We start from the raw sequence: 12,429 nt of genomic DNA, 5'->3' as shown, positions 1-12,429 counted from the left end.
CTCCTCAGTCCTAATATGGTCACTTCCTGTTCACTGGTTGCAAAAAAAACAAGATGGCGACGACGAAATCGCCGAACTGGAGGCTTCAAAACATCAGTCCACAAACCAATGGGTGACATCACCACCACTATGTCCACTTCTTATAAATATTCTATGAGTCTAACAATGGCAAAGAAGTCAAATCCAATTGTGGATTTGAAGAATCATGACACACATTTACATCGTAAAGCTTACTATGTACTTTATTATGTCATCGTTAATCATCACAATACAAAGTATTCATTCGATTTTGAGAAAGAAAAACAGTTTTGAGGCTGAAAAAAAATAATAGAATGAAATATTTTTGAACAACAAAAAGGAGTGTAGACACTGAAGAAGAGATCTGAGCTGAAGGCTGAGTACGAGAAGGTGAGTCTCACCTGATATTTGGGAGGTTTCTCCACCGTCCTGTAGGTCTTGAACCACATCAGGAGCTTCTGCATCTCCCTCACTGAGTTTGGGAATCGTCTGTCGTTCAGCTGCAGAACCTTCAGTCAGTCAGACAACAAGCAACACGTTAAGTTTAACATTGAGTCCTCACATCCAGACGTCAACACTAACGTTGTTGTTGTTGTTGTTACCTTGGTCTTGATCCACTGAAGCAGATCTGAGACCAGCCTCTCGTACTGGACCTTCATGTCATCCAGCTCCATCAGCATCCCGACGATCTGAGGACAGAGAGGACAGATCCTGAATCATTCCGACGTCTCATCATCTTACAGAAATTAAACATTTAAACTTTATTCAAATAGAGCTGCAACTAAAGTAGTCTGTTTATTATCAATTAAACTGTCAGTTAACTAATATAATGCAGAAAATGTCAATAAATGGTGAAGAAATAACTAACACAACATCCTAAAGCTCAAAGTGACGACTTCAAGTTGCTTGTTTTGTCCGACAAAGAGTAAAAAATAAAAATATTTCCTAAAATGTTTCCTATCGCACAAGAAATGAAAAGCAGTAAATCTGAACAATTCAGAGGTTGGAAACAAGTTTGTCACTTTCGCTTGAAAATGGCCAAAATGTATTCATTTTATTTGTATTTGTATAATTATTTAGTAAAATAATTTCGTAAAATTAACAATTAAAAATAAAACAGAAAAGCGACGACATCACATAAAAGCCGGTCTGTAGAAATGTGTTGAAAAACGTTTTAAAAGATTAAACCTTAAAAGACAGAGGACCTGAGATGGATCCCTGAGGAACCTCACTAGTTACTTTAGAGGTTTGTAGGAGTTTACCATGTATTAAAACACAGAACTCTTCCATGACTTTACATTAAAACCCTGTAAACATGTAACACACCTTGTTGTGGGATCTGGTGGAAGTTTCTCTCCTGTACTGTTTCTTTAACCACCGACCACTGAGACTTCCTCCCAGTGACATACTCAACTGTTATACACACACCTGTAGCTCATTTACCCAGACGAACACCGTGATACACCTGGAACAGTCTATACACCTTTCACCTTCAGTCAAAGGAGACCTGAAAGGAGCTTTGTCACACCTGAGACACAGGTACACATGGATACACCTGGTACATAAGTCACTATATATATAACCCTGAACACACCAGGTAAATATATATGGTAGAAAACCACTGGAGATGCTTCTAGATGCCTTCGTCACATCTGGAAGGCACCTGCTGCCGACAATATACCTGAAAATGATTCCAGATACCTTGACCAAACATTAAAAAAACACCTCATACACCTGTTGTCTCTAATTTCAGCCTAAATCGTTTTTCGTTGAAACATCTAACACACCTGGACACACCTGGTGCATACAGTATTACTGCTGGAGATGCTTCTAGATAACTCAGCCACACCTGTGCACACCTGGCAGCTGTGTAACTTTAATTTAAGCATAAATACTTTGACCACACCTGGAGCATACTTGCTACATGTGCTTTAAGCCTGAAAAGTATTTTTGGAAACCTCTCATGAACCTGTAATGCACCTGGTGCATACATTATACCGGTTATGGATGTTTCTAAATCCCCACGACACACCTGACATACCTGTTACCGCCAATTAAGACCTGGAAAGCCTTTTATCCAAACCTCTGCACACCTGTACACACCTGGAATAACCCTCTACAGATAACCTTGGAGGCTGGTAGCTCATGTGACACACCTGAAGCATCGCTAAGTGACCCCAGGTAACACACCTGGTTTACCTGCTACATAAGCATAAACCGCCAACGCTGCTGGAGCTCCAACCATCACGACTCAACATTAGGAGAATTAAACACAGAAAAGTATTTCATCACATTGATGCAAAAATTATATCCTGAGCATCTAAATGTAGCCTTAAAGCTTCATAGAAACAGAGATATTAATGAGAAAGCTCCCTCGACACAAACAAGATAACAATACTTCTATTGTCTCACAGTATGTCTTCATAACACCAAAGACTACAAAGTGGACATTTGTAGTTCTACTTAAGGAAAGAAACTTTGCACACCACAGCATCAGACCAGAGTTTTGTTTTAGAGACTAAGAGCTGGCAACTGAAACCCTGATTAAGCTGAGAAACAGAAGGAATAATACACTGTAAATGTCCCCACAGCGGGACTAATAAAGGATTATCTTATCTTATCTTATCTTTTTATCCAACACAGTGACAGAAAATCATCTTCTGTTCTCGGTCACAAAGAAGAGAAACCCTTTCAGCTTTGAAGCCACAACGAAGCTTAAAAACTAAAGTATGTAAGCTGACCAACAACCCAACAGAGATAACCAACAACAACTAGAAACACATGAGAGCCTCTTAAATCCATAGAGAATCCTCGGTGCTTTAGTTCTGACTGAGCTCTTCTTCCTGTTTCTCTGAGCTAACAGCAGGTAAAAGTGTGCAGCTTGTTTCTGCTGCAGCGTCTCAGACTGTGATCTGATCGGATGAGCTTAGTGGCTGAAGCCCCGCCCACAGTGGACTACACAGTATAGAGAGGATCCACGGTCACCTGACCACCTGACCACCTGGTCACCTGACATGAGACCGCATGAGCATTAGTCCTGCAGAGAGAAGTACAGAGACTAAACTTTATTACTAATAAACTAACATTATTACATCTAAAGCCAGCAAATATTTTTACTGGAAAAACTATATAAATTATTTTAAAAATAGTTTATTTTCTTAAAATCAAATTAATCGAATAATCATTTTTATATATTTTTCTGCAAAAACAATACACTTGTAAAGTAACTTTAACTGTCATATAAATGTAGTGAAGTACAAAGTAGAATATTTCTCTCTGAGATGTAGAGGAGTAGAAGTATTAAGGGTCATGAGGAGAAAATACTCAAGCAGTGGCGGCTGGTCAATAGAGGGCGCTAGGGCCCCACCTTGAGCCACAACAAATAAAATAAAATAAATAATAATAATAATAAACTATACAAATTGTCAATATTTGTGTTTTTGAAATATGGAATCACCCAGTAATATGTGTAAAATATGATATCTGCGGTAAATATATGCTTTTCCTGCACGTCCTCTCCGCGTGTGCACGTCTCTGGGGGCGGTGGAGAAACTGCCCAAAAGAGGCGGGTCTATGAAGCAGTTTAGCCAATTGCTGGTTAAAGATATAAATGTGTGACATACAATTTAGCCAATCAGCGCCCTCAAATAGATTCAGCTTGGGGCAGGGTACATCCCAGGGTACATCTGCATTGTCATCTTTTAAGTGTGTGTAGGTGTGTGTCTAGGCGTGTGTTTGTGTGTGTAGGTGTGTGTGTGTGTGTGTGGGTGTAGGCGTGTAGGTGTGTGTGTGTGTGTGTGTGTGCGCGCATGTGTTCAGACCTTGGTGAGTCTCTTCTGGATGGTCTGGCCCTGCTTCATCATGGAGAAGTAGTGGTAGTACAGAGACACGTAGGTCATGATGGACTTCTCGTCTGGATGTTTGACCACCATGTCCTCCACCTCCAGCAGCTGCATGATCCCAAACTGACGCTCCGCCACAGAGAAGGCATGCTGCAGGTTACTGAGGGGGTCCTCAGCATGGAGACGACTGTAGTCAAAGAGGTCAGGCCTGGAGGAATGAAGATTGGATGGTGAATAGAAAGAAATGTGTGTGTGTGTGTGTGTGTGTGTGTGTGTGTGTGTGTGTGTGTTACCTGTGTGCGTGGATCAGGGCGTTGAACGCCAGTCCGTTCCTCCAGCTTGAAGAGAAGTCGTTCACGTTGACGCCGTCATAACCAGAAGTTTTCCTCTGACACCAGATCAGTAGAGCCTCCTTAGCTGAGCGATGAGCTACACTGCCTCCTCCTCCCGCCTGAGGAGGGGAGGAGAGAGGAGAAGAGAGGAGGGGAGGAGAAGGGAGGGGAGGAGAAGAGAGAGGAGGAGAGGAGGGGGAGGGAGGAGAGAGGAGGGAAGGGAGGAGAGAGGAAAGATAAGGAGACCAAAGAGACGACACAATGTTGGACTCATTCGTTTCTTAGTGAGCTGGACAGGAGGTTGTGGGTTTGATTCCCTACCTCGTCTAGGCTGATGGGTCCAATCTGGAACCTGAGGATGATGATCCACAGCAAACCCAGGATCAGCATGCGGTCCCCATCCACCACGTTCTCTGGACCAATCAGCTCCACTCGAATCTGACGGGAGAGACAGTGATTGGTTAGTGTCTCAGACTGAGTGGTTTTAAATATGAACGGACAGTTTATGAGAATCATTTGAATAATTTGTTCACTCAAAAAATGTCTGCTAAATTCATCGGTTTATTTATATTTTTAGTTCAGTTGAATTTGAGTCAAAATAACAGCTGTAATGAATACACATGAACACAAGATGGAGACAAAAATACAGACAAAAAAGTACCTTCAACAGGTGAGCTACCTTGCTTTCTAGGACTCTTGATGACTAACAGGTGAGCTACCTTGCTTTCTAGGACTCTTGATGACTAACAGGTGAGCTACCTTGGTTTCTAGGACTCTTGATGACTAACAGGTGAGCTACCTTGGTTTCTAGGACTCTTGATGACTAACAGGTGAGCTACCTTGCTTTCTAGGACTCTTGATGACTAACAGGTGAGCTACCTTGGTTTCTATGACTCTTGATAACTAACAGGTGAGCTACCATGGTTTCTAGGACTCTTGATGACTAACAGGTGAGCTACCTTGGTTTTGAGGAAGCTGATGGCGATGCTGTTGTTCTCCAGGCAGTGGACTCTCAGCTTGCGGCGGCTGGGCGGAGGCAGTGTCTCTCTGGAGATGAGCTCCAGCAGACGAATGAGGGCGACTCCGGTCTTCAACTCCGTGTAAACGTCAGTCAGCTCCACGTTGTCCTGCAAGACGTGAAGAACAAGTATCTATTTTTACATGCATATATTGGTACAATATAGATTTATTACTAAGATGTAAGCAGACATGTTTACAGCGACTTTAAACAGGAAGTTCAAAGCATAATTCCCCTTAAATCATCCTGAGAGTCTGAAATGAGTTACATAACATCTGCTTCAGGACATCCTGGTTATCAGCAGGTCAGGTAACATCTTACAGCTCGTCAAGTGGACAAGTTCCTCCCAATAACAGGCGTGTCGGTCCGGCCTTCATGCTGTTTATGAGTTACAGCTCCAACAGAACGTCCATCATGTCTTCATTCAGCTCTATTTTACCTCCATGACCTCAGGACCTGGTCTTCTTAATTCAAGTAGACCAGTAGACCTTCCTTGATGAGGCTTTGAACATCACTCATTTGGGAAAACACAATTTAGTTTATTTTCCTTTGACTTTTTTTGGCCTGAAATGCGGTTTTGTCTCACAAACAATGGAGATAAATGTCTTTTAAAAAGCTAATTTTGTCTGACAAACAGTCCAAAAACTGAGAAGTATTAATGTTTACAGTCCAACATGAGGGAGACAACAAGGAACTAGTTTATTGTATTTATGCTTAAAATAGTATAGTGTATAATAGTATATGATTAAATGGTTAATTACAATACTTTATATACCGTTAGGTAGTTAAAACTATGACAATACAAAGACTGTCCTCGACCAAAGAAATTCTTAACAGTCATTGCAAATCACACAAAAGCACCACTTTAAACCACTTTAAACTACTTTAATAAACCACTTTAAACTACTTTAAATTTACCAGAGATGTGTTCACAGGTTTCTTAAATAAAAAGATAAAAAGACCAAAATGACCGATTAGTCGACTAATCCACTAAGAACGAGCAGCCGGAGACATTACATCAGATTTAATTACATCTCTGAATATCTAACAAACTAGTAACCAGCTGTCAGATAGACTCGTTGGAGTAGCAGTACTGTATTTTCATTGGCTTTGATGGAAACATGTGAGTAGCTTCAGTAAATGGACTTTGTTAGCTTAAAAAAACTCACTTAAAGTCCCTCAGATGTGATGATTTGCTGCTTTTCTGTTTTGTATCTTTTTAAAGGGATATTTCTGAGTATTTTTGGACTAAACGAGACATCTGAAGACGTCACTTTGGGAAACTTTGACGGACATTTTGGATTATTCTTTACATTTTATAGACTATACGCTGAATTGATTAATTTAAAAAAAATAACCGAAACACTGATTGACAACAAACAAGTCTGAAGGAGGAGCGGTGTTAGAATTAAACTGAAATACACCTGAGACTGATCTCACTCATGAAGACCTCCTGACAAACCTGGTTTCAACCCAAAAATATGTTTTAAAGATTTCAAATAATATTTTTTTTGATTGGATTTATACTATTTAAAAAAAAAAAAAAAAATATATATATATATATATATTCACTTTTATAGCTTTTTTTTGCTGTTGTATTAATATTATTATTATGATAGAAATAGTTCATGTGAATGTTTCTAGCATCATTCTTACTGTCGACTGTTTTTTAAAGACAACACTACAGTTAATTAGTTTAAGGTTAATCTGAAAGCTGTCATGTAACAGGAAGCTGTCATGCAACAGGAAGCTGTGCTATCTCAACAGCGTTTTTATACAATTACCTTGGTTTGATTTCCTGTTGCCGTGGAGATAACATTGTTAATCAGAGTTCATGACAGAAAATAAAAACAACATATTTAACATTAGTCGGAGTATAAATTAAAGTATATAAATGGAGCTACAACTAAGAAACATTTCTATTTTATGACTAATGCGTTGAGTTTCTCCATCAGAAGTTTGTTCTATTAAATATCAGACATATTTTTGTCTGCTTGTCCTGGTTTGGTTCCTATCATTCCAAAGAAGTTTACAGTAGAATACTTTAGACAATAGTACTCCAACATGGAGCGAGGAGTATTTCAACAGAATATTTATAGAGTTCTGCAGTATTCAATTATTTTAATTTCATCTACTTAACGTAAAAAAAATCACAAATCACTTCTTAAAATGCATGTTTACAGACTGGCTTTCATGTGATGTCGTCTTTCTGTTTTATTTCTGTTTTATTTATATTTGTTGATTTTACTAAATTATTTTACTCCTTTTTTAAATTGTATTCATCTTATCATCTTATCTTCTTTTATTAACACCGTATCGACTGTCTCACTGAGCTTTCTGTTATTGCTATTATTGCCTTGCTTTTGCTGCTTTTGTCTGTCAAAGCACTTTGTGCACTTATTATTATTATTATTATTATTATTATTATCATTATCGACAATAACAAAAGTATAAAACTATTTTTTTTGTTTAACCCCACTTTATCTCTTTACATGACTTAAGATGGCCACCAACCAAACTCCAAAGCAAAGCAATTTACTTCATATTTTAGAAATTACAAAACATGACTTTTTTTCATTTTGTTGTAATTCTATTTCCTGTTCATTGTATCTCCCTTTACTACAGTCTGCATGGGGCCACACAGTGTCCTTTTCTTTTCTCTAAGCTTTTCTTTGTTTTGTTTTCTCATTAAATAAATGTGTAGCTGCATATCTGTATTCTTTCCTAACCCTCCGAAAACACCCTTAAATATGATATGACACATGACCTCAGTGTGGATGGAAACACATTCTTCTCTCCCCCCCATAAATCCCAGAGGAATTCTGGGAATGAGGAGCAGCAGCGAGCTTCAGTGTTCAGCCAACAGCTGATGCCAGTTATCAGGGAAAACAAACACGAAGAATCAAACAGAGAAGCGACTGGAACGTCTCAAAGCTGAGACAAGAGATCATCAGCTGTGTCACTTTATCATGACATCATCACAAAAACCTATTATTATTCTCCTGTAAAGTTTCATTCAACACAAACTTTCGCATGTTTTATGTGAATGTGACTCGTGAATTAATGGATTAATAACTATAAACACACACATACTAAAAGTACTCCATTACAAGTAAAAGTCTTGTGTTCTGAAATGTTCCTGAAGTAAAAGTACAAGTAATTATGACATTAAAACTTATAAATTTGTGTTATTATTATTGATGCTGAGGTAAACATGATTGAACTCTTTTATATCCTGTTTAATCTATAACAATGCAACATATTTTATAAAAATCTTGGCTATCAAAGTAACACAAAGTGAAAATACTCCAGTAAAGTACCTCTAAAAATGCAAGTCAAGTTTTCCACTGCTGTCTGTTTCTAAAATAGGTTTGAGGTGAATCTCTTGTCTTTCATTGGTTTCACAGTTTGTATCTCAGTGTGTCAGCACTGGATTTTCAAAGTAAAGCGTCTGTTCTTCTGCTGGGTGTTACTGTTTCCACGTCGTTGTGTTTGGTGTTGAATCACAAAATGAAGGCGAAGTCTTGAGTATTATTATCACTGTAACCAGAATGAACCCAGGAAACATCCACTCAGCACATTTCATTGTACTTTTTATTGGACTACATCTCAGAGGTACATTTTGTAGTTTTTACTACATTTCAGAGTTATATATTGTACTTTTTACTCTAATCCAAAAAGAAATATTTTACTGATCAATCTATACTTTTACTTTAACTACATTTATATACTTGTACTTGTTGTGGAGTGTTTTCACAGTGTGGTACTAGTACTTCTAGTGCAGTAAAGGACTGCATACTTCCTCTTGTGGTATCTGGTCATACAGATAGTTTTAATAAACCACATATCTTCTTCTTCATGGCTTCCTGTCTCACCCCGTTCTTGGTGAAGACGCTGTTCATCCACTTGGTGAAGGTTTTCTTCTGGACCGTCATCCTCTGCTCCTGCAGCTCTCTGACTCGCCCCGCCCCGTCCTCCTCGCCCTCCATCCTGATTGGCTGGAAGAACACAGAGAACGTTCCAAAAGAAGATGCAAAATGATACATCTTATTCTTCAGGTAAAAAACATTAAAGACTTGTTTTGGCCCTGCTGCTCTATCTATCTAAAGGGTTCATCCTCTCTGGAGCATGAATGGGATCAGGATATTTCACGGAAATCTGTACATTAAATCTTGATATTTAAGGAGAGATTTTTGTCCTGATGTTGGCGCTAGAAGAAAGACCGTGGAGTAATTATAATCACAAGAGTTCATCCTCCAGGGAGCATGAATGAGATCAGGAATTTCACGGAAATTGATACATTAAATCTTGACATTGAACGGGGTGTATTTGTCTTGATCGTGGTGCTACAGGAAAGATCATGGAGTCATTCAAATCTAAATGGTTCATCCTCAGGGCAGCAGGAATCTAAAGGGTTTATTCTCTGAAGAGCAGGAAAGGGATCAGGATATTTTACGTAAATCTTGACATTGAATAACATTTAATGGGAATTTTTTGTCCTAATGGTGGCGCTAGAGGTTAGCAGAATCATCAGGGTTCATGCTCTAGGGAGCAGACATGTCTGCAATCAGGCCGGTAGTTGTTGAGATACTTTGCTCTTGTCTTCAGTGGTGGAAAAAACAACCCAAAAAGCTGCATCTCACACCTCTAAAGTCAGATTTAAACGTATTTCATGCAGCGTTTCCTCTGATTGGACGGTCTCGTGAGCTGTCAGCTGATTGGTCATCTGCTCTGAGTTAGCAGTTAAAATATTATTTTACTTTATGACAGAAGAAGTCACACCTTCAATACAACACTGCTGTAAAAATACCTGAGCTCTCATAATCCAGGTAGCCTGTGTGTGTGTATATTAACATTTCAGTTCAAACACCTCAACAATCCTCATCTTTAAGTAATTTATTTCTATTATTAAATCCCAAAAGTCTAATTTTCTTATAAGAGAAAAGAAATCACGATGAGATGATTTTAAACTGTTTTAATAGAAGTTTTATGATTTTTCTTAGAATAATGTGACTTCTTTAGGATTCTCACACTCGTATATAAAAACACTTTTACATAAATAAAGTTGTGAATGCAGGACCTTTACTTGTGTTTTTATATTGTGGTATTAGTACTTTTACACGAGTACAGGATCTGAATCCTCACTATCATTTAATTGTATTAAGATTCTGATTTACATATTGTTTGGTAGTTTACTTTTTGTCAATACATCATATTTTACTCATCATACCGTTTGTTACATTTCTACACAAAAGTTATCAAATAAAAATAGTGAAATAGAAGTATAAAGCAGAATTACATGGAAATTAAGTGATACAGTATTGTAGTAAATGTACTTATTGACAGAGCCAGGCTAGCTGTTTCCCTCCGTTTCCAGCCTTTATGCTAAGCTAAGCTAACAACCGCTCGCTGTAGCTTCATATTAAACATACGGACATGAAAATGTAGAACTATGCCTTTAACTCTGATTTGCATTTTTCTCGTCTCTCATACTCAGAACCAATTAAACTTTTAAAACACCCCTAATAAATATGTTAATAAATATATATTCATCTCTGCTGTGTTCACACATCTACAGGAAACAGACACACAGGAATAAATAATTAATCCTGCAGATTTACAAACATGTGAGAACATAAAACACTATGGATGTAAGCACAGGTCATAAAGAACATAAAGTTATTGTTTCTTACCTTAACTCGTCCTCTTTACTGCTGTAGAATCTCAGACAGAGTGAGAGATCCAAAGACGTGTTGGAATAAGAAGAAACACACAGTCTGAACCAAATGTTACCATAGAAGAAGAAGTGTGTGTGTGTGAACTTTGAAGCCTTTGGATTTACAGCATGAGCAGCTCTGCTCACCTGACAGCAGGTACAGGGGTCAAAGTTCACACTGACAGTAAAGAGAGAGAGAGACACACACACACACACACTCTCTCTCTCTCTCTCTCTCACACACACACATTCATTTTTACCCTATTCACCAAAATGTGTCATTTTACAAGACAGAGAGGTGAGGAGACAGACAGTACAAGACAGAGAGGTGAAGAGACAGACAGTTTCCATTTCATTTTGAAAAGTCAGCTTTTTAAAAACCAACATGGCTCAGTTCAAAATTTTGTTTCAAAATAAAACTCCTGTTCTTAATTAAAGTTCTTAAATTCACAGCGTTTGCTGTTTCAAGTTGTGAAAGCAGACACATAGCGTTAATTTACAAAACACATATTAAGCTTAAATCTTAAAAGATTTAAGACTTAAAATGTACTCATCGTGATGAGGTGAGGAGACAGACAGACAGACAGGTGAGGAGACAGAGAGACAGACAGACAGACAGGTGAGGAGACAGAGAGACAGGCAGGTGAGGACAGAGTTGTAATCGGAGGAAACATAGAAACTTTAAACACAAACTGACCTCAAACCAGCAGAAGATGTTGAGTACATGTTTGAATAAACTTTATTGTTCTCCAGCTCTGATAACAGGACGAGGAGTCAAACATCATCAGTTTAAACAACAAGAATGCAAAATACAGCAAAGTCACAAAAATAAAAACTTTTACATTTTAGATAGATGAATATTTATATTTGAAGTCTGAAGAGCGACAGAAACATCTTTAAAACATTTAAAACTGAATATACCTGCTCATTAAAGTGACATGTTTATCCATTGAAGTCTACTTTACAGACGTTCTCTTAGACTGAATCCTCGAGGACGACAACCGTCCCGTCATGAGAACAGAGTGAGAGGCTTTGAAACCAACCGGCACTAACGGAGCAACATGAAGAAGACGCTTTGTAATGTGAGTCGGACTCTTTGCTTGAGTTCATCTTTGGTTTTAACGTCTAAATGCGTCTTTACGGTTCAGAACGTTGTCGTCTTTCTGCTGATTTGTGGATCTGACGTCGATGCTGCTTACAGAAAAAAAGAGGCAAATTTAACTTTTTTAGTTGTGATTTAAGGCACATTCAGAAACGTTTTCACTTTCATTGACTCAAGTCTACAGTAACGGGAAGCCTCTTTCATTAAGAAGAAGAAGAAGAAGAAGAATAAATAAAGCCAGATGTTCGTGTGTTATGTCCAGGAACATGTTTTTGTCCGATGCCATTGTGTCTTAATGTGTTAAATATTCGTTGGTATAAACAATAAACTGTTCATAAGAGAACGATGTCGTCGTGCAACCAGTAAACAGGAAGTGACCATATCTGGACTGAGGAGGAGTG

The 12,429-nt window shown here is 38.2% G+C and overlaps 1 protein-coding gene across 1 annotated transcript in view; it reads right to left on the bottom strand.

Moving 5' to 3' along the window:
- Positions 1-11,093, bottom strand: part of sptbn5 (spectrin, beta, non-erythrocytic 5) — a 52,705-nt gene extending 41,612 nt beyond the window's left edge. The window contains exons 1-8 of the mRNA XM_031847217.1: positions 10,904-11,093; positions 9,086-9,208; positions 5,152-5,319; positions 4,514-4,630; positions 4,154-4,311; positions 3,840-4,068; positions 621-707; positions 334-527 (exon numbers count right to left, since the gene is read on the bottom strand). Of these exons, the coding sequence (XP_031703077.1) occupies positions 334-527; positions 621-707; positions 3,840-4,068; positions 4,154-4,311; positions 4,514-4,630; positions 5,152-5,319; positions 9,086-9,199 (1,067 nt within the window). The 5' untranslated portion in view covers positions 9,200-9,208; positions 10,904-11,093. The remainder of the gene's footprint in view (positions 1-333; positions 528-620; positions 708-3,839; positions 4,069-4,153; positions 4,312-4,513; positions 4,631-5,151; positions 5,320-9,085; positions 9,209-10,903) is intronic.
- Between the last annotated feature and the right edge of the window lie 1,336 nt (positions 11,094-12,429).

Source organism: Anarrhichthys ocellatus, unplaced genomic scaffold (genome assembly GCF_004355925.1).
Source record: "Anarrhichthys ocellatus isolate YVR2014 unplaced genomic scaffold, GSC_Weel_1.0 scaffold7, whole genome shotgun sequence".
NCBI classification, from domain to species: Eukaryota; Metazoa; Chordata; class Actinopteri; order Perciformes; family Anarhichadidae; genus Anarrhichthys; species Anarrhichthys ocellatus.
Note: the sequence above shows the minus strand (reverse complement) of the source record. Positions and strands in the feature narration are given on the sequence as shown.